This window comes from Trachypithecus francoisi, unplaced genomic scaffold (genome assembly GCF_009764315.1).
Source record: "Trachypithecus francoisi isolate TF-2019V2 unplaced genomic scaffold, Tfra_2.0 Lachesis_group2, whole genome shotgun sequence".
NCBI lineage: Eukaryota > Metazoa > Chordata > Mammalia > Primates > Cercopithecidae > Trachypithecus > Trachypithecus francoisi.
In genome coordinates this window covers 75595358-75621624 of record NW_022681465.1, presented here as the reverse complement: position 1 = coordinate 75621624, position 26267 = coordinate 75595358, and the positions used below count along the sequence as shown (strand labels likewise).

Below are 26267 nucleotides of genomic sequence, written 5' to 3'. Positions count from 1 at the left end.
ATTCCAATTTTGGCAGTGGGGAGCAAGGGTGAAGGGTATAGGGAGGTGGTTTCTCTAGTCTATCTAGTGGTTGAAAAGAAAACTTCACAATATTTGGGAGCCTCAGCTCCCAAGGGCCCTGAAGCCAGTGAAACACCACCCAATCTTGAACTCAGGTTGGTTGTTTGGGACTCACATCATATGTCTGATCAAAACCTAAATTCTATCTGGTTATTCTTGTCCCAATACCGTGTGGTTCTGTGTTGCTGTGGAAAACCAGGAAATGTGAGTCACCTTGCAAGTGGAGTGGGAAAAAAAAGCCCCTCATTTTTTTTTTATTATACTTTAAGTTCTAGGGTACATGTGCAGGTTTGTTACATATGTATACATGTACCATGTTGGTAGGCTGCACCCATTAACTCGTCATTTACATTAGGTATATCTCCTAATGCTATCCCTCCCCCTTCCCCCGACCCCACAACAGGCCCCAGTGTGTGATGTTCCCCTTCCTGTGTCCAAGTGTTCTCATTGTTCAGTTCCCACCTATGAGTGAGAACATGCGGTGTCTGGTTTTCTATCCTTGCGATAGTTTGCTCAGAATAATGGTTTCCAGTTCCATCCTTTTTTATGGCTGCATAGTATTCCATGGTGTATATGTGCCACATTTTCTTAATCCAGTCTATCATTGACGGACATTTGGCTTGGTACCACATCTTTGCTATTGTGAATAGTGCCGCAATAAACATATGTGTGCATGTGTCTTTATAGGAGCATGATTTATAATCCTTTGGGTATATACCCAGTTATGGGATGACTGGGACAAATGGTATTTCTAGTTCTAGATCCTTGAGGAATCGCCACACTGTTTTCCACAATGGTTGAACTAGTTTACAGTTCCACCAACAGTGTAAAAGTGCTCCCATTTCTCCACATCTTATTCAGCACCTGTTGCTTCCTGACTTTCTAATGATTGCCATTCTAACTGGTGTGAGATGATGTCTCATTATGGTTTTGATTTTCGTTTCTCTGATGCCCAGTGATGATGAGCATTTTTTCATGTGTCTGCTGGGTGCATAAATGTCTTCTTTTGAGAAGTGTCTGTTCAGATACTTGCCCAATTTTTGATGGAGTTGTTTGATTTTTTCTTGGAAATTTGTTTAAGTTCTTTGTAGATTCTAGATATTAGCCCTTTGTCAGTTGGGTAGATTGTAAAAATTTTCTCCCATCCTGCAGGTTTCCTGTTCACTCTGATGGTCATTTCAATTGCCGTGCAGAAGCTCTTTAGTTTAGCTAGATTCCATTTGTTAATTTTGGTTTTTGTTGCCATTGCTTTTGGTATTTTAGTCATGAAGTCCTTGCCCATGCCTATGGCATCAATGGTATTACTTAGGTTTTCTTCTAGGGTTTTTATGGTTTTAGGGCTAACATTTAAATCTTTAATCCATCTTGAATTAATTTTTGTATAAGGTGTAAGGAAGGGATCCAGCTTTCTACATATGGATAACCAGTTTTCCCAACACCATTTATTAAATAGGGAATCCTTTCCCCATTTCTTGTTTTCGTCAGGTTGGTCAAAGATCAGATGGTTGTAGATGTGTGGTATTATTTCTGAGGGCTCTGTTCTGTTCCATTGGTCTGTATCTCTGTTTTGGTACCAGTACTATGCTGTTTTGGTTGCTGTAGCCTTGTAGCATAGTTTGAAGTCAGGTAGCATGATGCCTCCAGCTTTGTTCTTTTGGCTTAGGATTGTCTTGGCAATATGGGCTCTTTTTTGGTTGCATGTGAACTTTAAAGTAGTTTTTTTCCAAATCTGTGAAGAAAGTCATTGGTAGTTTCATAGGGATGGCATTGAATCTATAAATTACCTTGGGCAGTATCGCCATTTTCACAATATTGATTCTTCCTATCCATGAGCATGGCATATTCTTCAATTTGTTTGTGTCTTCTTTTATTTCATTGAACAGTGGCTTGTCGTTCTCCTTGAAGAGGTCCTTCACATCCCTTGTAAGTTGAATTCCTAGGTATTTTACTCTCTTTGAAGCAATTGTGAATGGGAGGTCACTCATGATTTGGCTCTCTGTTTGTCTGTTATTGGTGTATAGGAATGCTTGTGATTTTTTGCATATTGATTTTGTATCCTGAGACTTTGCTGAAGTTGCTTCTCAGCTTTAGGAGATTTTGGACTCAGATGATGGGGTTTTCTAAACATCCAATCATGTCATCTGCAATCAGGGACAATTTGATTTCCTCATATCCTAGTTGAATACCCTTTATTTCTTTTTCCTGCTTGATTGCCCTGGCCAGCACTTCCAACACTATGTTGAATAAGAGTGGTTGTAGAGGGCATCCCTGTCTTATGCCAGTTTTCAAAAGGAATGCTTCCAGTTTCTGCCCATTCAGTATGATATTGGGTGTGGGTGTGTCATAAATAGCTCTCATTATTTTGAGATACGTCCCATCAATACCTAGTTTATTGAGCGTTTTTAGCATGAAGGGCTGTTGAATTTTGTCAAAGGCCTTTTCTGCATCTATTGAGATAATCACATGGTTTTTCTCTTTGGTTCAGTTTACATGTTGGATTACATTTATTGATTTGCATATATTGAACCAGCCTTGCATCCCAGGGGTAAAGTCAACTTGATCGTGGTGGATAAGCTTTTTGATGTGCTACTGGATTCAGTTTGCCAGTATTTTATTGAGGATTTTTATATCGATGTTCATCAGGAATATTGGTCTAAAATTCTCTTTTTTTGTTGTTTCTCTGCTGGGCTTTGATATCAGGATGATGTTGGCCTCATAAAATGAGTTAGGAATGATTCCTTCTTTTGCTATTGATTTGCATAGTTTCAGAAGGAATGGTGCCAGCTCCTCTTTGTACCTCTGGTAGAATTCGGCTCTGAATCCTTCTGGTCCTGGACTTTTCTTGGTTGGTAAGCTATTAATTATTGCCTCAATTTCAGAGTCTGTTATTGGTCTATTCAGGGATTCAACTTCTTCCTGGTTTAGTCTTGGGAGGGTGTATGTGTCCAGGAATTTATCCATTTCATCTAGATTTTCTAGTTTATTTGCTTAGAGTTATTTATAGTATTATCTGATGGTAGTTTGTATATCTGTGGGATCAGTGGTGATATTCCTTTTATCATTTTTTATTGCATCTGTTTGATTCTTCTCTCTTTTCTTCTTTATTGATCTTGTCAGCAGTCTATCAGTTTTGTTGATCTTTTCAAAAAACCAGCTCCTGGATTCTTTGATTTTTTGAAGGGTTTTTTGTTCTCTGTCTCCTTCAGTTCTGTTCTGATCTTAGTTATTTCTTGCCTTCTGCCAGTTTTTGAATGTGTTTGCTCTTGCTTCTCTAGTTCTTTTAATTGTGATGCTAGGGTGTCAAGTTTAGATCTTTCCTGCTTTCTCTTGTGGACATTTAGTGCTATAAATTTCCCTCTACACACTGCTTTAAATGTGTCCCAGAGATTCTGGTATGTTGTGTCTTTGTTCTCATTGGTTTCAAAGAACGTCTTTATTTCTGCCTTCATTTCATTGTGTACCCAGTAGTCATTCAGGAGCAGGTTGTTCAGTTTCCATGTAGTTGAGTGGTTTTGAGTGAGTTTCTTAATCCTGAGTTCTAGTTTGATTGCACTGTGGTCTGAGAGACAGTTTGTTATAATTTCTGTTCTTTTACATTTGCTGAGGAGTGCTTTACTTCCAACTCTGTGGTCAATTTTGGAATAAGTGTGATGTGGTGCTGAGAAGAATGTATATTCTATTGATTTGGGGTGGAGAGTTCTGTAGATGTATATTAGGTCTGCTTGGTGCCGCAATGAGTTCAATTCCTGGATATCCTTGTTAACTTTCTGTCTCGTTGATCTGTCGAATGTTGACAGTCTGGTGTTAAAGTCTCCAATTATTGTGTGGGAGTCTACATCTCTTTGTGGATCTCTAAGGACTTGCTTTATGCATCTGGGTGCTCCTGTATTGTGTGCATACATATTTAGGATAGTTAGCTGTTCTTGTTGAATTGATCCCTTTACCATTATGTAATGGCCTTTTTTGTCTCTTTTGATCTTTGTTAGTTTAAAGTCTGTTTTATCAGAGACTAGGACTGCAACCCCTGCTTTTTTGTTTTCCATTTGCTTGGTAGATCTTCCTCCCTCCCTTTATTTTGAGCCTGTGTGCATCTCTGCAAGTGAGATGGGTCTCCTGAATACAGCAAACTGATGGGTCTTGACTCTTTATCCAATTTACCAGTCTGTGTCTTTTAATTGGAGCATTTAGTCCATTTACATTTAAGGTTAATATTATGTGTGAATTTTATCCTGTCATTATGATGTCAGCTGATTATTTTGCCCATTAGTTGATGCAGTTTCTTCCTAGCATCAATGGTCTTTACAATTTGTCATGTTTTTGCAGTGGCTGATTCTGGTTGTTCCTTTCCATGTTTAGTGCTTCCTTCAGGAGCTCTTGTAAGGCAGGCCTGGTGGTAACAAAAATCTCTCAGCATTTGCTTGTCTGTGAAGGATTTTATTTCTCCTTCACTTATGAAGCTTAGTTTGGCTGGATATGAAATTCTGGGTTGAAAATTCTTTCCTTTAAGAATGTTGAATATTGACCCTTACGCTCTTCTGGCTTCTATAGTTTCTGCTGAGAGATCCGCTGTTAGTTTGATGGGCTTCCCTTTGTGAGTAACCCGACCTTTCTCTCTGGCTGCCCTTAATATTTTTTCCTTCATTTCAACTTTGGTCAATTTGACAATTATGTGTCTTGGAGTTGCTCTTTTTGAGGAGTATCTTTATGGCGTTCTCTGTATTTCCTGAATTTGAATGTTGGCCTGCCTTGGTAGGTTGGGGAAGTTCTCCTGGGTAATATCCTGCAGAGTGTTTTCCAACTTGGTTCCATTCTCCCTCAGGTACACCAATCAGACATAGATTTGGCCTTTTCACATAGTCCCATATTTCTTGTAGGCTTCGTTCATTTCTTTTTACTCTTTTTTCTCTAAACTTCTCTTCTTGCTTCATTTCATTTGTTTGATCTTCAATCACTGAAACCCTTTCTTCCACTTGATCGAATCAGCTGTTGAAGCTTGTTCATGCATCACGTAGTTCTCGTGCCATGGTTTTCCACTCCATCAGGTCATTTAAGGTCTTCTCTATGCTGTTTATTCTAGTTAGCCATTCATCTAATCTTTTTTCAAGGTTTTTAGCAATGGGTTCGAACATCCTCCTTTAGCTCAGAGAAGTTTGTTTTACTGATCATCTGAAGCCTTCTTCTCTCAACTTGTCAAAGTCATTCTCCATCCAGCTTTGTTCCATTGATGGTGAGGAGCTGCATTCCTTTGGAGGAGCAGAAGTGCTCTGATTTTTAGAATTTTCAGCTTTTCTGCTCTGGTTTCTCCCCATCTTCGTGGTTTTATCTGCCCTTGGTTGTTGATGGTGGTGATGCACAGATGGGATTTTGGTGTGGATGTCCTTTCTGTTTGTTAGTTTTCCTTCTAACAGTCAGGACCCTCAGCTGCAGGTCTGTTGGAGTTTGCTCAAGGTCCACTCCAGACCCTGTTTGCCTGGGTATCACCAGCAGAGGTTTTAGAACAGCACGTATTGCAGAACGGCAAATGTTGCTGCCTGATTGTTCCTCTGGAAGCTTTGCCTACTGGGAGGTGTCTCCCAGTTAGGCTACTCAGGGATCAGGGACCCACTTGAGGAGGCAGTCTGTCCATTCTCAGATCTCCAACTCCATGCTGGGAGAACCACTACTCTCTTCAAAACTGTCAGACAGGGACGTTTAAGTCTGCAGAAGTTTCTGCTGCTTTTTGTTCAGTTAAGCCCTGCTCCCAGAGGTGGAGTCTACAGAGGCAGGCAGGCCTCCTTAAGCTGCGGTGGGCTCCACTCAGTTTGAGCTTCCCAGCCACTTTGTTTTCCTACTCAAGCCTCAGCAATAGTGGATGCCCCTCCCTCAGCCTTGCTGCTGCCTTGCAGTTCGATCTTAGACTGCTGTGCTAGCAGTGAGCAAGGCTCCATGGGTGTGGGACCCTCTGAGCCAGGCACGGGATATAATCTCCTGGTGTGCCATTAGCTAAGACCATTGGAAAAGTGCAGTATTAGGGTGGGAGTGTCCCAATTTTCCAGGTACCATCTGTCACGGCTTCCCTTGGTTAGGAAAGGGAATTTCCCAACTCCTTGCACTTCCCGGGTGAGGCAATGCCCTGCCCTGCTTTGGCTCACACTCTGTGGACTGCACCCACTGTCTGACAAGCCCCAGTGAGATGAACCTAGTACCTCAGTTGGAAATGCAAAAATTACCTGTCTTCTGTGTCACTCATGCTGGGCGCTGTAGACTGGAGTTGTTCCTATTTGGCCATCTTGAATAATGCCCAAAAGCCCTTCATTGTTATGACTGAAATAGTCTAGGGCTATAGCAGCATATCTATGAGTTGGAGTAAAAAGCTTGGGTAAAAAGCATAGGTAGTATTTTCAATTTCCGTCTACCCTCCCAGACAGTGATAAAGGCTTCTATTTCTTTGTGTCTCATTCAATGCCTAGCAGCACACAATGAATACTCAAATGCATGTTCATTCCATCTTAAATTGAAAGACATATTCAGCCATATGCCAATGGATTTGGTTGCTTTTATTCTGGCATTTTTCTTTGAGCTTGTAGAAGAGTTTAAAAAGCTTACTGATTTATTAACAAGAATTATTAACCCTATTATTAAGCCTAGTTTCTGAACATACTGAAGAAACAATTTTTATATCTGATCTCAAGCTTTTGGCTTAAACCGAGATTTATCAAATGATGAACCCCATTTATTTTTACTGAGGTATCCTTTAATCAAAACTAAGAAACATAAACTAACCACATATGAATATAATCAGAAACTCATCCTCTGAGACATGAGAGAGCCATATTTTAGCAGGGCAATTTGGAAATATCTATTAAAAATATGTGACCAACAGCTACTATTAAATCTGTAACATTCTTAAAGTTATTACTAATTTGAAAAGCTAGTATTTATTGATTGATGATTCTATGCCAATAATTGTTCTAAGCATTTTACATGAACCTTCTTATTTAATCCTAACAAAAGCTTTATGAGGTAGGTATTTTACAGATAGTGAAACTGAGACAGAAAAATTAGGTGAATGGTATTTGACTCTTTAAAGTAAAAGTTACTACTATATTAATTACAGCAGAATTATTGACATATACATACATAATCATGTTGCATGTTTCATTAGGGATATAATGATCAAACTGGCAATAACAGGCAGTGGATATGGTTTTGCAAGTAATTCATGGATCTTCAAGACCATAAGTGGGAACCACTGGTCAAAGATTTTTCTGTTCAACCTCTTGTGGTCTGAGTGGTGGAGCTCCAGGCATCTTGATAATCCAGTAACACAGTACTTAGGATTGTTAGAAACTCAGTGAAGGGCTACACCTCATTTAAGAACCAGGGTTCATGAGCTCCTACTTGACCTGCAGCCTCAACACTATTGCACTGCCTTGAGCCTCATTTTATCTCCATAAAATGAAGGAGTTTGACTTGGAGGTTTCAAAGACCCTTTCCAGCTCTTATTTCTCTGGCTCTATATGGAGTCAGTGAACATTCTCTTTAGCAGGTTTCCAGCATGTCAGGAAATGAAAAAGAGCATCCAGAAGCATGATCCAAACTTCTTTCCCGGTCCCAGAAAAGTAGGAACAGCTGAAATGTACTTGAAGCTATTGCTCACACAAAAGGAGCAGGTGTTTTGAGAAGGATAAGATTGTATAAGTCTAAAATACTTTTTGGAATGAAATGGATTACAAATACATGCTACATACTTTGTCTTGTAGCCTATCACTAACCATTTGAAGAAACTTACTAGTACTGGAGGTTGTGTCTATGGTAATCTCCACCCTAAAAATCTTTAAAAGTAGGATTTGTACTCATGAGCATGTGAATTTGTAGGTGTTGACTTGCCTTAAGGAAGGCAGAAAAATGCATATATTTTCTAAAATCACATTTGAATCTGTGACTCAGGATGACTTGTGAAGGTTTACCCTCGAAAAAGCATTTGATATGTGGTATATATTCTTTCATTTTAGGGCCTGGAGGCTCTCAAGGCATGGCCAGACACTCCATCTTGTACTTCATCCTGCTGAGTGCTCTGATCAACAAGGGCCAAGCCTGCTTCTGTGATCACTACCCATGGACTCAGTGGTCCAGTTGCTCAAAAACCTGCAGTTCTGGAACCCAGAGCAGACACAGGTGGGTGTGAGCTTTGTAGCTTTTCTTTGTGCCCTGGAAGGACTGGAGGATGAAGTCAGCAACATCAGAAGTGCCACAGTGAGCAATGGAGGAAAACACACACACACACACACACACACACACACACACACATATATATATATATATCTCAAAGTAAGAACTTACAAATTTGGATGAAATTTGAAGTTTTTCTCTTATGAGGTTGAAAGGAAGTCTACTTTTGTTCTCTCTACAAAAACGAAGGGTTTCAAAGAAATTTAATTAAGAATCCGTGCAACACTTTCAGTTGACTATTCAACTTGCTTAGAATCACTACCCAAGCTTTTTTTCAATCAGCATACAACTCTGCTTGCCTACAGTTAGTGAGTTAATTATAGAGAATTTTCTACTCATTAAATCGAATCTAACAGGACCTCAATTGAGCAGAACTGCTAGCTATTAGCTGGATTGTTGGCATATACAAAATGGCAACAAAACTGTTCTTTCTTGATAACATTTAATAATTCAGTCTTTTCACCAATTCAGACTTCTCATCTTCTCATCCCCCACAGTTTCTTTAACTCTGTTAAACGTTTCCATACCATGGAGTTGCTCACATGTTAGGGGAGAAAAGCATACATTTAATGTGTTTTCACCATTACAGAATCTTTTAGGATCCTTATTTTAGAAAATTATGTTTACATATATAGTGTGAATCTCATTAAAATTACCAATTGACTTCCCCAATAAACCATCTACTACATATGTGAAAACAGATTTGTTACAATATTCCTCAGTAGCTCCCTGCTGCCTACAAAGAACAGCAAATATTCCTGGCCAGTCACACAAGCTCCTCCCTGGAGAGCTACCTGGACATGCTCTCTTCTACCTCAAATCTTTGCACATGTCACTTCCTCCAAATTCCCTTCCCTCTGTTACCTGGAGATTTCATGTGAATTATTCAGGATGTTTCTCTCACATCAATTTCTCTTTGAATCTTTAGCCCCACAGCACCCTGTATTGTTCTCCTCCAAGCAATTTGCAAGATCTTTCTCTCCTTTCATTTTCCCTTGCCTTCCAGTCCATTCGAGGAGCTCCAGCATGGCTGGCTTCACAGTGTAACATGTGCAGTCACACAGGCCCCACACTTAGAAGGGCTTCGTACTTGGCTTAATGATCTGCCATTGCTGCCCTGAAGTTCTTAGTTTTGAGCAAGAGGTTTCTCATTTTCATTTTATACTGAGTCTCACAAAGTATGTCCTGAGTTCTATTAAGTGATGAGAACTGCATATATGCCAACCTGCCTAATTTTTCCATGAAAATTTTCTTTCTTTTCTATTTATTGTAGTTAATGCTCAATGATACTTTGATTATGGAGCAGGCTGTGTGGTGAATACACTCATTCTAAGCAACTTTTTCTTCACTGTTACAGACAAATAGTAGTAGATAAGTACTACCAGGAAAACTTTTGTGAACAGATTTGCAGCAAGCAGGAAACTAGAGAATGTAACTGGCAAAGTTGCCCCATCAACTGCCTCCTGGGAGATTTTGGACCATGGTCAGACTGTGACCCTTGTGTTGAAAAACAGGTAGGCAATCATGGGCATTTCCAGGAAATACAAGTCACAATAGAGGACTCTGATTCCCTGACACACTTAACAGCACAGTAATGCTAAATTACTTCAATTTCTGAAAATCAACTGTCCCAGCTTCCATTGAGGGAAAATTCCATTTAGCACTTTTGTGGGGGGGAAGAGGGGATTTATTTATTTATGTATTTCACTGTCATATGAACACAAAAAGGAAATTTTGCTCCCAGTATTGATATTGTACTTACACAGTTCTGAATTCTACTACCTGTGCCTTCTGAGAATTCTGCAAGCAAAAATGTATACAGATTGAGTAATCCTTATCTGAAATGTTGGTATCAGAAGTGTTTTGGATTTTGGATGTTTTTTGGATTCTGAAATATTTGCATATACATAATGTAGTAGCTTGTGGATGGGACACAATCTAAACATGAAATTCATTTATGTTTCATATATACCTTATACATATAGCCTGAAGATAATTTTAAACAATATTTTTAATAATTTTGTTAATGAAACAAATTTATGATAAGTATTTACATATACAGTACTCCACTGTGGCATCATGTTGGCACTCAAAAATTTTTAGATTTTGGAGCATTTTGGATTTTGGGTTTTCAGACTAGGTATGCTCAACTCGTACTAAAAACAAAACAAAACAAAACAAAAAAAAACAACAACCAGGTTTCAGGCCAAGGTTTTAAACCAGACAGAAATGAGGGAAATGAATCAAAACCTTGACTCCTTGCCCTTCCTCTACATTCCCTCTCCTCACAGCAGTCCCTCAATTTGTTTATTGTTCCTGATTGGAATATTTACCCACCACACACTCATTCCTGTAAGGGCATTGGCCAATGTGAACCACAGTCAGGGTCGTGCTGAGCATTTACATAGCAGGGAAGGAAAATAAACTCATCTGTGGAACACTTACTTTCCAACAGGAACTGTTCTAGCTCCCTTTCATGTGTCATCTTATTCAAGCTTCACATCATATTATGTTTCTCTACCCATTTTACAGATGAGAAAGTTATTGCTCATTTGGGGTTAAGCAATTTGCCCAAGAATACACCCATTAATTAATAAATTGAATTTTTCTGACTTCAAAGTCAGTACTTTTTAGTCCTATCATATTTCTATTCTCCCTTAACTCACCATTTTTTTACTCACCATTTAAAATCTTTTTAAAGTGTAGACCACATTAGCATTGGCTTTCACAGGGACTTTCTTATGCAAAAGAACCTCAAAATTATTTCACATTTATCCCTTGACATTATCTTTAAGATCTAGGAAAGGCTACTGTTATGGCCTGGAGGAATTTACTGTGCTCAAGAGACTCTCAGCAAACATTTATACATTTTATTTTGAAAATGTATAAACCATATGGTTTCAGAGTTATAAGAAGCCTTAGAAACCTTTTTGACCCACTTCCTCATTTTACTGGTTGGGAAACAGAGGCCCACAGAGGTGGTTACTTCCCTAAGGGAGCATAATAATGGAATTGGAAGAATCATTAGTAAAATTTAAGAAAGGTTACCATAGGAAAAATCACTATTGTGATTGAGAAGCCCAGTTTTCTTAGATACATTTTAACCTTGACCCTGTCTCAGAGTTTTATCTTTCTCTTCTTTCCTTTCAGTCTAAAGTTAGATCTGTCTTGCGTCCCAGTCAGTTTGGGGGACAGCCATGCACTGAGCCTCTGGTAGCCTTTCAGCCATGCATTCCATCTAAGCTCTGCAAAATTGAAGAGGCTGACTGCAAGAATAAATTTCGCTGTGACAGTGGTAATGTATTTTTGTGAAATGTTCAGTCCCCACTAAAAACAACTTGACTAAATCAAACTTACTCCAATTGACTAACAGTAGAATCCATCACAGAGAAATCCCACCACGTTTTAAGCAGAGTGGAATGGAGTGTTATGCCGCCAATTCCCAAGATATTCCACTGTAAAATTATGGCTTTTCAGTTATACCATTTTGACCACTTACCTGATATGCACAAATCTATAATCAGGATAATTTTAAAAGAAATCACATATTTTAAAAAATTTTAATATAATTTATTGTGACAAGAATATTAAAATATCATGGTGGAAGATGACTAGAGATGATGTACAAAACTTTCTTGACTGGCTCTAAAATTAATTTCAAACAAGTAAGTCAAAAGCACATACACAAATGAGCATAGCTGTGTTTCCATAAAATTTTCTTTACAAAAGCAGGTGGCCATAGTTCAGGTTAGTTTTAGCCCACAGGCCATAGTTCATTGACCTCCTATCTAAACAGTCAACTTAAAGTTACAATAAAATTAAATTTCAGATGAATGAAATGTCTATCATTTCTGTGTGCTCTGAGATATCCTGAAAAGTGAAGTATTTATAACTAGATAGCAAATTTCCAATTCCATAGAAAATTGACCCAAGACCTTGGAACCCATGTTTTCCCCTCTTACTCCCTGCCCTCAGCTTTTCCAGCTTTTTCTGAATGTCAGACAGGAATGCTGGGGTCAGGGTTTTCCTCTATCCACTTCCATCCCAAACCTGAATATGAGAGTGAGATTTGGGTGGGGAGATATACTTTGTGCTTATATAAATAAGGTCATGTCACAAATTGACAAAGGAGGGAATCAGAGCAAAATCTCAATGACAATGGCTGAGGGTAATACAGACCTGATCATTATATCCAGAGTATCAAAATCAAGATCTAGAACTGAAATATAACTATTTGAAGCTTGAAAGATGGTTTTTACCACATATAAGCAAAAAATACTCTTTAATTCAGTAGATGATAAATCTATGAAAAATTACAAAAGAGCTGCATTCAGGCCAAAAATACTCAAAGTTTGAGAAGCCTTGAGATACATCAATGGGTCACCAATTTATAATGAACAATTTTAGAAAGGTTAGCAATGTAAGCACAGCTGATCACCAGTTCATCAACAGTTACGTCCATAACCACTGATTTTCAAATAACTGTATTATGAAGATGTGTCTGTAATGATTGGCAAGCAACTGCTACTCCATACTCCCTGAGTAACCCATGCCCTGCTTCCCAGAGCCCAAAGTCCCTAGATATTTTCATGATCCAGGAACTGATTGGTAAATCCCTGGCACAGATATAGTTGGCATACATTCTGACTGGGTGATGCCGTAGGCTTTTGGTTGTCAAATATTCCATTGAAGATGGTATACTATTTTGCTCTCCTTTTGCTTTTGCATCTACTAATGCCACTGTCAATGGGAATAAGAGGTTTATGAATGATTGTTTTTCTGACTCAAGATGATACTTGGCCCTCAATTAACAAAGAACTATCTCTCCTGAAAAGATTGACCATCTTACCTTTCCTCCATTATGACTGATGTTCAGAGTCTCCCAAGAGTCCCCAAGACTAAATGGATTATTTAGATATATACATGGATTTTTAAGAATTACCCATTAGGTTAATTCCCATGCAATATACCAACTCTTCTTTCAGAGCCCTAATTTTAATCATAAAAGGCTAGAGAATTTGCAGCTGGTTTTAAAAAATAATACAGTATTACAGCGACACAAATCACTTCCAATGGATAGGAAAAACGTGCAATTTTTAAATGATTGCATGGTTCCAAGTGCAAAGGTACATATGCATGTGCTGGCTAAGCATGCTGCCTTCTGCAAATCCTGCAATATTCAAACTATCCTTTAATTTCTCGTTCCTTCTTTGGTATAGAATATATATATGGCTTACAATATCTCTCCCCTTATGCTTTCTATTCCATAGAGTTTTTCTGGCCTGAAACCATTCTCAACCATGACACATCAGGCCTATTCCTAAACATCACTCAAGAGGTATCCTCTTCCCTTCATCTCTGCCCTTGCTAATGGACTCTCTAAGATAGCACTATAAGTACTAAATGAATAGAATTTCTTTATTCTCACAAATCTGGTACTCTGCTCACAAAACTAAGCTAATGAGAACTATATTATACATGTGTATCCCTCTTTCTGTCTAATAAAATGTGATTTTAGTGTAACCATATCAAAAATAAACCTTTGCTTAAATTTTAAGTGCTAGGTTCAAAACTTTTTTTTTGTCTTTTTTTTTTAATTATACTTTAAGTTCTAGGGTACATGTGCACAACGTGCAGGTTTGTTACATATATATACATGTGCCATGTTGGTGTGCTGCAACACTTTTTTTAAAATGTAATATGTATAGATTCGTATTTTAATAAATAGCCTCTCTATTTCAAACTAAAATGCCCATTCTCTTCTGCCCTGAAAACAACATAAAACAACAAAAAAAAGCTAGAAATGCACTGTTTAAAAATAGAGCATCTTTCAGGTTAAGTCATGGGATGAACAGACATTCAATTCAATCTGTATTTTCAGTCCTGTGTGATTATGCTGCTCGTAGCTATAATTCTTTATAATAATAGTCCCGACATAATGCAAGATGGAAGATGTAATTATTTTAATTACACTCTACCTTCTAAGTGAAGATTATTAACCAAAAAAGTTGAAACCAAGTACTTTCTTGGGAACCCGCTATTAATTAAAAAAGAACTAATTCAACAGAATGCCCAATTTTCCCAAGCATTTTAGTCAAAATAGTCGTGCACAATTGTAGTGAGATGCTAATCACATCTTAAAATAATCAACCAGATAATCTCAAGTAAAACCTTTAATCATTGTCAGTTGGACCTGTACATACGGGTACAGATGTCAACATCATTGACGACAGGCAAGAAGGTAAAAGGCAGGAGAGGAGATATCTGTCATTGCACATAAGTATTTCAATTTCTATAATATATAGTTATACACTGATTCCAAGGATCCTTATGAAATTCAGTAAGTCAAAAAAGGAAGGTAATTATTTGGGTACATGGAATTTGTACCATTTTCTAAATTTGTTCACTCAACTTCCTACTGTAGTATTTAGACACTTAACTTGTCCAAAAAATAGCTATAGCAAATTATATGCAGTAAAACAATTATGTACAGTAATTATATATAGTAGAATACATAGTAGATATATTTAATAAAATCTGTACTAATTATACATAGTGAAATATATGACTCTAAGTGTGTAATTTTGCTTTGACAAATTATACAATCATATAAACAACCCTATGTCAAGATACAGAAAATGCAGATTTCTATATCAAGATATAGAAAATTCCCATAAGCCTAAAAAGTTCCCTCCTTCTCCTTTCTAGTTAGTTCCCCCTCCTTCTTCGTGGACATTATATAAAGGAATCACATGACATGACTCATGTGTCTGGCTTTTTTCACCCAACATAAAATTTGAGAGATCCAACCATGTTATTGTGTGTTACTGTGTGTGTATCTGTACAATTACAGGTTTTTAAGTCAAAACAGTGACCTTGAGTGTCCCATCCTGGATTAGAACAAAATTCTGAACCTCCTATTAACTTTCTCCTATGGAACATGATCTCTACAGCATCTCACTGTAATGGCAATGATATTCTAAGATTACTTCTCTTTTTAAAGACAATCAGCCCATAGCAACTAAATAATTCTGTGGCGACCCTTTTAATCTTACAAGTGGAAATTTATCAGTTTATCACTCCATTTTTATGTGCACCTAAAACTCTATCAAAAATAGTGAAGACTTGCCTTCAACTTTACCTTGAAACTTAAAGCATTTGTGTTTCAGATTAATAAATATTTTCTAAAATGATAATTTGTTGCAATGATGATGTTTGTTTTTCTTGACTAGGCCGCTGCATTGCCAGAAAGTTAGAATGCAATGGAGAAAATGACTGTGGAGACAATTCAGATGAAAGGGACTGTGGAAGGACAAAGGCAGTATGTGCACGGAAGTATAATCCCATCCCTAGTGTACAGTTGATAGGCAATGGGTATGTAATGTCTTTTTATCATCTTGGGGAGAACAGGTATCAGAACAAATGAGTCAGAAGGAGCAATAAGATACATCATTGTCCATCTTCCTCATTAACTTCTTACTACTCCTACCAGCCCTGTCTCTGATACTTAGAGGCCATGATCCTCACTCCTAAGAAGTAAAAGTTAGCATTTTCACATATAGTTTGTGCCAGGCAATGCTATGGGCTTTTCATAAACATGACTTGTTTTATTTCTCATATATCTCTCAGAAAGCTTTGGAATGGATTAGAGCAGACTGGTAGAAAGCCCAAGCCAGGAGGTACCAGGGTGGGGTCCTGGAGCTAGGCCTTGAGTGGGTGAGTAACCACTCAGAAATGTCAGGAGCAAATGCAGAAAGAAGGTGCGATAAAAGTATGCCTATGGGTGGCTTGAAAGCCAAAACACTAGAGAAACAAAACCAGTCTTCCAGCGTGAGAAGCAAACCCAGAGTCTAATAATGAATGATAAAGCCAAAAGGAAAGAAGTTAAGCAAACAGAAAAAAAGAGAGGGCTAAGCAACAAGGGTGTGAAAACATAAGAGGGTAGGAGGTGAAGTGAATATAGCTAGGTATTCTCTCCCATAGGCTGTGTGATGTGTGGGTAGGTCAGTAGAGCCTAATGGCAGAGGCCAGACCCATATTACTATCCAGTCTCAGCTTACAAACTGAGAAATGAGTCTCAGAAAGCTTAAATAACCTGACCAAGTCTACCAACTAGCAAACGGTGGAATCAAGTTTCAAAACCAGACTTCAAAACCCAGGCTTTTCTCACCATTTCATGCTGACTCAGGACTACATCCACCTTACAAATGAGACATTTTGGAAGAAACCTCAGAAGATCACACAGCTCTTTCTCCTATTGTTCCTACTACAGGAATACCCAATTATGACCACAGTGGGGGTTTTACGAGGGGTTGTAAATTCATTAGACTGAACCAGTGTCTTGAAAGATGTTAGGAAATAGAAGAGAAGGCTATCAAAACAGAAAAACTGAGCCTTAATTTGAAACATAAGAAAAACCAGTAAAGATAATCTATCCTCTTCCCTTTACGTAATAAACAAACCCCTCTTAAATGTTTGGCCAGAAGGCAGAAGTTTGCTATCAATTTCTATTGCTTCATGCTGGACTTTTAAAAATTAGAATCTTCACTTAATGTTGCCAGAGTTGCATAATATGAAACCTCGAGGCACAAAAACAAACAGCCACAATTGCAAATACAACCTCATTTGATTTAGAATAAAACCCAGAAAATATTGAACCAAACCCAAGGACAACAGTAAAACAGAAAAACCACTAGCCTGAAAGTAAGAGGAGCTGGGTTCTAAATAACTCAGCTGGTTCTAATGTAGAACTAGAACCAGTTCTACATTATCTCACTACACCACAGCTGAGTTATTTAACAACGCTGGGCCTCGGTTTCCTCAACTATATGTTGGATGACTATAAACTGATGTGAGGTTCTGTCCTAAGAATTTCTAATTAGTGCTGATTTTGATTAAAGTGCTTCAACAACATGTTCTTATCCATGTGCAGAAATGGTTTACTTCTCTTGGTTTGCCTACAATAAAACGTCAGCCAAAAACTCCCACTGATAATCACATCTTCTAATGTTCTGACTGATGAAGGGTGACATTACAAAATCACCCTTTTGTTCAGTTGATCTAAACTCTAGAGTTACAGATGGGGAGGACCACATGCTATGTGTACTTTGGCTGAAGGACCATGTGGCCCTCTGACAACCAGAGCTGTTGTCCTAGTGATTCTCAGAAATGAGCAAAGCCTGCTGGCTCAGGACAACCAGTCCTCTCCTTGCCTCCCCAGGGACTGAGAGTTTTGAGAATTGCTTACTGTAATCTTGTTCTAATCTGCTGGCCTTAGAATCTCTGCCTCTCCTCTATATCCTGCTCCCCAACATATTTCTAACCACAAAAAAAATAGCTCCCTGAGTGGCTGTCCTTCTTTTTAAATGATACTTCTCCATGAAAAATTTTAACAAGAGATATAAAAATTTCTACATTGCCAACATCAGTCACTAAGTCCTAAATATGAAGCAAGAATCAGGCAATAATAGCATGCTATTTGTTTTCACTCAGGCTTAGTGTGTGTATTGATACACACACAGTTGAAAGGACACATTCATCTATGTGGCAAAATACTGAGACCTGTGAGTAGGGATCACACACATATATATGTGAAAATTCATGCATACACACAAGTATATATTTTTGATTTATATATTTCTAGTTATATTCAAAAAGTTACAAAGTATGACACATAAATCAGTTTAGATCAATGCACTTTAGAAACAACACTGTATGTGAAACACTAAATTATTTTAAATCAATATCAACAACTTGAGATGGGGAAGGAAAGAATATAACGGAAAATTTCTTCATAGCTTACTTAGCTCCTAAAAGATTTCTCAGGCATGGTCTGCTGGAAATACCTCCATAAAATCCTATCTTCAGGTTCTCCACAAATAGCTGGTCACCTTCGTAGATTCCTCGTGACCTGAAAGCCATTTTTCTCACGCTCTTTTTCGCTTGTGACAAACATAAGTACATAGTGTAAAGCAGCATAAAGTCAATAGTTTTTTAGTCCTCACTGTTATGCTTTCAGCTATTTGAATATAATATGCATCTTAGACAACCCACAGAATTCACTCATTTTAAAAAAAACAGCCTTATTGGCCGGGCGCGGTGGCTCAAGCCTGTAATCCCAGCACTTTGGGAGGCCGAGACGGGCGGATCACGAGGTCAGGAGATCGAGACCATCCTGGCTAACACTGTGAAACCCCGTCTCTACTAAAAAATACAAAAAACTAGCCGGGCAAGGTGGCGGGCGCCTGTAGTCCCAGCTACTCCGGAGGCTGAGGCAGGAGAATGGCGTGAACCCGGGAGGCGGAGCTTGCAGTGAGCTGAGATCCGGCCACTGCACTCCAGCCCCGGCGACAGAGTGAGACTCCGTCTCAAAAAAAAACAAAAACAAAACAAACAAAAACCAGCCTTATTGAGATGTAATTTGCATGCCATACAATTCACCCATTGAAAGTGTCTAATTCAATCATCTTTAGCATATTCACAGACTTATATAACCATCACCATTATATAATTTTAGAATGTTTTCAACATACTCAAAATAAAACGTTTGTACATATTAGATATCAAGCTTCATTTCTTTCCCCCTTCTACCTGACTCCTAACCCTAGGAAACCACTAATTCACCTTCTGTTCATGTAGATTTGTGTATTCTAGACATTTCATAAAAATGGGATTATACAAAATGCAGCCTGTGTCTGCCTTTTTGCACTTAGCATAATGTTTTTAAGATTCATCCATATACTCACAATTGGTACTACAGAAATACAAAGGATCATTGAAGACTATTATAAACAGCAATATGCCAACAAATTTGAAAATCTAAAAGAAATACATAAATTCCTGGATACAAAAAAAAACTTACTAAGATTGAATCAAGAAGAAATAGAAAACAGACCAATTGTGAATAATGAGATTAAATCAATAATAAAAATTCTCCCAGCAAAGAAAAGCCCAGGACTGGATGATTTCACTGCTGAATTCTACCAAATTTTGTAAGAACTAATACCAATTATTATCAAGATATCCCCAAAAATCGAAAGGGAACTTTTCCAAACTCATTCTACAACACTAGTATAACCCTGATACCAAAACCAGATAAAGATGCAACAACAGCAACAACAAATCTACTACAGGTCAACATCCCTGATGCAAAAATCTTCAATAAAATAGTAGCAAACAGAACCCCACAGTACATCCCAGATATCCACTATGATTAAATAGCATTTAATCCAGAGATGCAAGGATGGTTCAAAATATTCAAATCAATAATGTCATCACATCAACAGAGAGAAAAAAACATCTGATCACCTCAATGTTGCGGGAAAAGTATTTGATAAAATTCAACATATTTTCATGATAAAAACTCTCAAAAATTAGAAATAGAAAAAAATTTAACACAATAAAGGCCACATATGGCAGGCCCAGAGCTAGCATCATACTGGATAGAGAAAAGTTGGAAACTTTTCCTCCAAGAACTGGAATAAGACAAGGATACCTGCTCTTACCACTGTTATTCAGCATAGTCCTGTAAGTCTGAGCTAGAGCAATTAGGCAAGGAAAAGAAACAAATGGATCCAAATTGGAAAGGAGTAAGTCAAATTGTCCCTGTTTGTAGATGACATCATCTTATATAAAGAGAATCCTAAATATTCCACCAAAAAAGAAAAAAGCCCTAGAAATGATAAATGAATTCAGTAAAGTTGCAGGATACAAAATCAATATACAAAAATCTGTAGCATTTCTATATATTACCACGAGCTAGAGGGAAAAGAAATCAAGAAAGCAATCTATAATAGCTATATAAAAAAAATACCTAGGAATAGATTTAACCAAGGAGGTGAAAGATCTCTGCAAAACACTGATGAAGGAACTTGAAGAGGACACATAAGAAATGGGAAGGCATCATGTTTTTATAGACTGGAATATTAATACGTTAAAGTGACTCAACTGTCCAAAGAATGAGTTTGGAAATTACAAGTTCAAGGTAATCCCTATTAAAACACCAGTGGCATGTTTTACAGAAAAGAAACAAAGCTCTAAAATTCATATGGAACCACAAAAAACCCTTAATAGCCAAAGCAATCTTGAACAAAAAGAACAGGCCAGGAGTGTTGGCTCATGCCTGTAATCCCAGCACTTTGGGAGGCCGAGGTGGGTGGATCACAAGTTCAGGAGTTCAAGACCAGTCTGGCCAACATGGTGAAACCCCATCTCTACTAAAAATACAAAAATTAGCCAGGCATGGTGGCGGGTGCCTGCAGTCCCAGCTACTTGGGAGGCTGAGGCAAGAGAATCGCTTGAACCCAGAAGGTGGAGGTTGCAGTGAGCGGAGATCATGTCACTCCACTCCAGCCTGGGCAACACACAGAGACCTTGTTTAAAAAAAAAAAAAAAAAAAAGCCAAAGGGATCACACTATCACATTTCAAAATATACTTGTAACATGTGTTACATATTACAAAGCTATGGTAACCCAAGCAGCATACTATGGGCATAAAAACAGACACATAGACCAATGGAATCGAATACAGAATCCAGAAACAAAGCCATGTATTTGCAACCAACTGAGTTTTGACAAAGGTGCCAAGACCATGCACTGGGGAAACAAGAATCTCTTTAATTAATGGTGCTGGAAAAACTAGATATCCATATGCAGAAGAATGAAACTAGACCCCCACCACTCACGCTGTACAAAAATCAACTCCAAATAGATTAAAGATTTACATGTAAAATTCCAGAGCTATTGAACTATTAGAGAAAAATATAAGGGAAAACCCTTAGAACGTTGATGTGAGAAAACATTTTATGAAAAAGACCTCAAAAGCAGAAGCAACAAAGCAAAAATAGACAAATGGGATTATATCAAACTAAAAAGCTTTTTGTACAGCAGAGGAAACAATAACAGAGTGAAAAGACAACATACAGAGTGGAAAAAAGTATTTGCTGACTATTCATCTGACAAGGAGTTAATATCCAGGATATATAAGGAACTCAACTCAACAGCAAAAATAAATAATCCAATTTAATGGATTAAGTTCACCAGTGAACTTAATAAGACATTTACCAAAAGGAGACATAAAAATGTCCAACAAATATATTTTAAAATGTTCAACATCACTAATCATCGGGGAAATAAAAATCAAAACTACAATGAGGTATCATTTCACCACTGTTGAAATGACTGGTATCAAACAGACAAAAAATAACAAATGCTGGAAAGGATGTGGAGAAAAGGAAACTCATACACTGTTGGTGAGATTGTAAACTAATGTAGCTCTTATGGAGACTAGTATGGAGATTCCTCAAAAAACTACAAACAGCACTGTCATATGATCCAGCAATCCCACTACTGGGCATACATCCAAAGCAAAGGAAATCGGTATACTGAACAGGTATCTGCACTTCCGCGTTTATTTGCAGCACTGTTCACAGGAACCAAGATATGGAATCAGTCTAAGTGTCCATCAACAGATGAATGGATAAAGAAAACATGGTACATATACAACATGGAATACTATTCAACCATAAAATAGAATGAAACCTTGTCGCTGGAGAAACATGGATGAGCCTGGAAGATATTAAGTGAAATAAGCCAGAAACAAAAACATAAATACTACATGTTCTCACTCACACGTAGAAACTTCATGAAAAAGTTCATGTCATAGAAGTAGAGTAGAATAAGGGTTGCAAGAGACTGGAAAGAGTAGGGGAAGGGGAGGATGGGAAGATGCTGGTTACAAGTTACAAAATTACAGCTAGATAAGAGGAATAAATTCTAGTGTTCTATAGCATTGTGGGTGACTATAGTTAATAATTTAGTACATATTTTCAAATACCTAGAAGAGAGAATTTTGAATGTTCCCAACACAAACAAATTATATATTTGAGGTGATGAATTACCCTGCTTTTATTACTATACATTGTATGTATCTAAACATCACTACCTACCCCATAAATATGTACAATTATGTGACAATTTTTAAAAACATAATTTTAAAAATCACCCATATAAAGCATATGTTTATACTTCATTCCACTGTATGAGAGAATAACAACCCATTGTATCATTCTATCACATTGTGTTGATTCATTCATCAGCTAATGAACATTTGATTTGTTCCTACTTTGACTAGTACAAGTAACACTGCTATGAACATTCATGCTCAAGTTTTTGCGTTGATATATATTTTCAATTCTCTCACATATATACTTAGGAATGGAATTGCAGGGTCTTATGGTAATCATATGTTTAATTTTTTAAGAACTCCCAACTATTTTCCAAAATGGCTGCACCATTTTTCATTTCCCCCAGTTACATGATTGAAAATCAACTTGTCCACACCTTCATCAAAACTGTTTCTGTTCATCTTTTGGTTAAAGCTATTCTAATGGCTATGAAATGGTATCTTATTGCAGTTTTGATTTGTATTTCCTAATGAGTAATAACATTAAGTGTTTTTTCATATGCTTATTAGTCATTTTCATATTTTTTAAAGAAATACATATTTAGATACTCAAATTAGTTGCTCATTGTTTAATTGAGTAATTTGTTTTTTATTATTTAGTTCCAAGCATTTTTTGTATATGCTGGGTGTAAGTTCCTCATTAGATATGTGATTTGGAAATATTTTCTCCCCTTATATGAGTTGTATTTTCGCTTTTTTCTTGGTGTCCTTTAAAGCGCTAAAGTTTTTAATTCTGGTGAAGTTCAACATATTTATTTCTTCTTTTGTTGAATGTGCTTTTAATGTCATATCTAAGAAGGATTTGCCTTACCGGAGATCACAGACACTTAGTCCTATATTGTCTTCTAAAAGTTCTATAGTTTTAGCTCTTAAATTTAGGTTCTATTATGTATTTTGATTAATTTTTTTTCACATTATGTGAGAAAGGGGCCCAATTTCATTCATTTGCAATATAGCTATTAGGTCATTACAGCAGCATTTATTTAGGACTATTTTCCCTCATTGAACCGTCTTGGCACCCTTGTTGAAAATTAATTGACCATAAATGTATGGGTTTATTTCTAGATGTAATTCTGCTCCATTGGTCTATATGTCCATCTATCCTCACGCCAGTACTACCACACTGTCTTGATTACCCTAATATTGAAGTAAATTGTGTATCAGGAAGGTAATTCCTCGAACTTTGTCCTTCTTTCTCCAGATTGTCTAGGCTGTTCTGGATCTTTTGAATTTTAGAATTGGGTTGTGAATGTTTACCAAAAAAAAGGCAGCTGAGAGTTTGATAATGATTGTCTTGAATCTATAGATCAATTTGGGAAGTACAGCTATCTTAACAATAGAAATTCTGCCAATCCATTAATATCGAATGTCTTTCTATTCATTCACATTTCACTTAATATCTTTCAACATTGTTTATACTTTTCAGTATATGAGTCTTAGACTTCTTTTGTTAAATAAATACCTGAGAATTTTATTCTTTGAGAAGCTATTAGAAATGGAATTTTCTTTAATTGTATTTTTGGATTGTTCATTGCTATTTGTATGGAAATACATTTGATTTTTGTTTGTTGATTTTGTTTCTGCAAGCAGTTACTTTTGAATTTAGTATGCAACCTTTTAATAAAATTAAAATATACTTTCCCTGATGGAAAAATTCGGAGAGTTAGTATGTGTTGTTTCCTCTCATAGGGCAGACCAGGCCTGTGCTAATCACTATTAATTTCCACAACTACTATAAAAAAGCAATTAGCTCCATTTTCAAATGAAGAAACCATTTCAGAAACTTAAAAGCTGTGTGTGTGTGTGTGTGTGTGTGTGTGTGTATTTTTACATTAGCACAATTTTACTGGTAGAGAATTTACAAGTATTTATATTAGCTTTACTTTCTTTTCAGTATTCTAACATCACTTTACAACTTTTCAAATTATCCTTGCTCCTCTTTGATATAAACTATTGTGTCCATTGGTTAGAAGTACCTGAGTAAATGATCAAATTTTCTACTTTAAATCAAAATGTCTAATAGCAGATCACAAAAGCCTCACATAGTGAACTGCTTCTTGATTCCCTCACAAATGGATGAATCTATTTGTCTTTTTTTCAGATCTTTGTGATAGTTACAAAATTTAATATTTCAGCTTCTGGTAAAAGTGGTGCCTTTCAGGTACATTTTGTCTTGTGAGTTAATGCTATAGAAGTACAAGGGAAACAGACATGTAAGTGGTAGATGACGTTCTTGAGGATGTTTAGAGTTCCCTTGAGCCCCTGCAACTATCAGAAAGGATGGTTGTACTGAAGGGTCATGAGAAAGGAAGGTCATTGGTGCTATTCCTTCTGCTACATGGAATTTTCCAGTAATATTCTGGAGAACTATACTATGTGTTCTATGAAAGACAAGGTTATTTGGTCAAATGTATTTGGAGACTGAAAATTTATGTTTTTAAGTCTGTGACATCACCTGTAGAAAACAATTTTTATAATCTATATAATATAGCATTACCAAACTGTTTGACAAAAAAACTACTTTTTTCACAGAATACATATTGATATCTCTTAGAATTTGGAAAAGTATTAGCATCTTGGAGAAGTTTTTTTAATCTATAACAAAATAATCTCTTAAATACTTGATTTATGCTAAGCTAATTAACCTCTATGTGCCTCAATGTCCTCATTTGTAAAACAGGTATAATAATTATATCTACATCACATGGTTATAATAAATATAAGTTACTTAGTAAAGCACTTAACTAAGTTAATATTTTAAAGCACTTACTATTGCTTGGCTTATAGTAAATAGTATGTAAGCATTTGTTAAATAAAAAATATTTTAAATATTATAGTCAGTTATTAGCAAAACTATAATATTAGTACAATTCCATTAAAATATTGCTGTTACTATTTTATTATGAGCGCTCTATTAGAATTCCACTCAGAAAGAAGTGGACCCGGAATGGCATTTATTATATAATAACTTATTTCATAATCTGCTTCCAAACTTTGCGCTGGCATTGTAAGTCATAAAAAAGTATAAATCCAGCTGTTATTGTAAGTTGAAAGCCAAGAACAATTAAGTAAGTTGAATAGGAGAACCTAATAGAGCCAGAAAAGCTGAGTTTGGGCTTTCCAGCTCCCTTGTATGCCTCACTATGGACGAGGGGAAAAAAAGCGAGGGTGTGTGGAGTTCCTGCAAGTCATTTGTCTTCAGTCAAAAATGTTTAGAAGAGGAATTCCTTTCATGTAACTAAGATAAATTTTAAAGATTGCTCTACATCTGTTGAATTCCTGAAAATTACTTTGTTTCTAGGTTTCATTTTCTGGCAGGAGAGCCCAGAGGAGAAGTCCTTGATAACTCTTTCACTGGAGGAATATGTAAAACTGTCAAAAGCAGTAGGACAAGTAATCCATACCGTGTTCCGGCCAATCTGGAAAATGTTGGCTTTGAGGTATGACAGTCTAGCATGGTGGCAACTCCAACACTATCAGTGATTATAAGCTAAATTTCTCATGCAAAATTAGTGATGAATGAAGGGACAGAATGAAAAGGTAGTGAACAATTTTAATCACCTGTTACGTGTTTGTATTTTATCCATGCACACCCAGTGAGGCCAATGTTATCATGAATTTACAGATGAAAAATCTAAGGTAACTAATTTTCCAGAAGTCAAACAGCTAGCAAGAAGTGAATTTGAGATTCAAGACCAGGTTTTCCTGCTTCGAATCCATGCTTTCTCCAGTGAGTATTCACCTCTAAAATAGCTCCACACAGATAAACAGTTTGATTTCTTCAGATTTTCTCCTAACCTAGTTAGTTATCTTAGATAACCACAAAATATAGACTTTTTTTTTTAAGTGCGAGGTTCATAAGAAAAATCATGATGAATCAGTCTAATGAGACAGTTCTGCTTACTTTTCTTCCTATTTTATTAGTTGGTTTGGTTTATTTGTTTCTTTTAGTAAATTATAATGAGCAGCATACTACCTACTCTCAGAATCTAACCCAGGCTTTACACATAAGTGCTCCATACTCGTTGCACTA

The 26267-nt window shown here is 36.9% G+C and overlaps 1 protein-coding gene across 1 annotated transcript in view; it reads left to right on the top strand.

The window, feature by feature from the left end:
* The window catches only part of C6 (complement C6), a 78361-nt gene that overhangs the window by 1888 nt on the left and 50206 nt on the right, over positions 1 to 26267 (top strand). The window contains 5 exon segments of the mRNA XM_033179456.1: positions 8055 to 8217; positions 9629 to 9785; positions 11422 to 11566; positions 15504 to 15645; positions 25536 to 25674. Of these exon segments, the coding sequence (XP_033035347.1) occupies positions 8075 to 8217; positions 9629 to 9785; positions 11422 to 11566; positions 15504 to 15645; positions 25536 to 25674 (726 nt within the window). The 5' untranslated portion in view covers positions 8055 to 8074.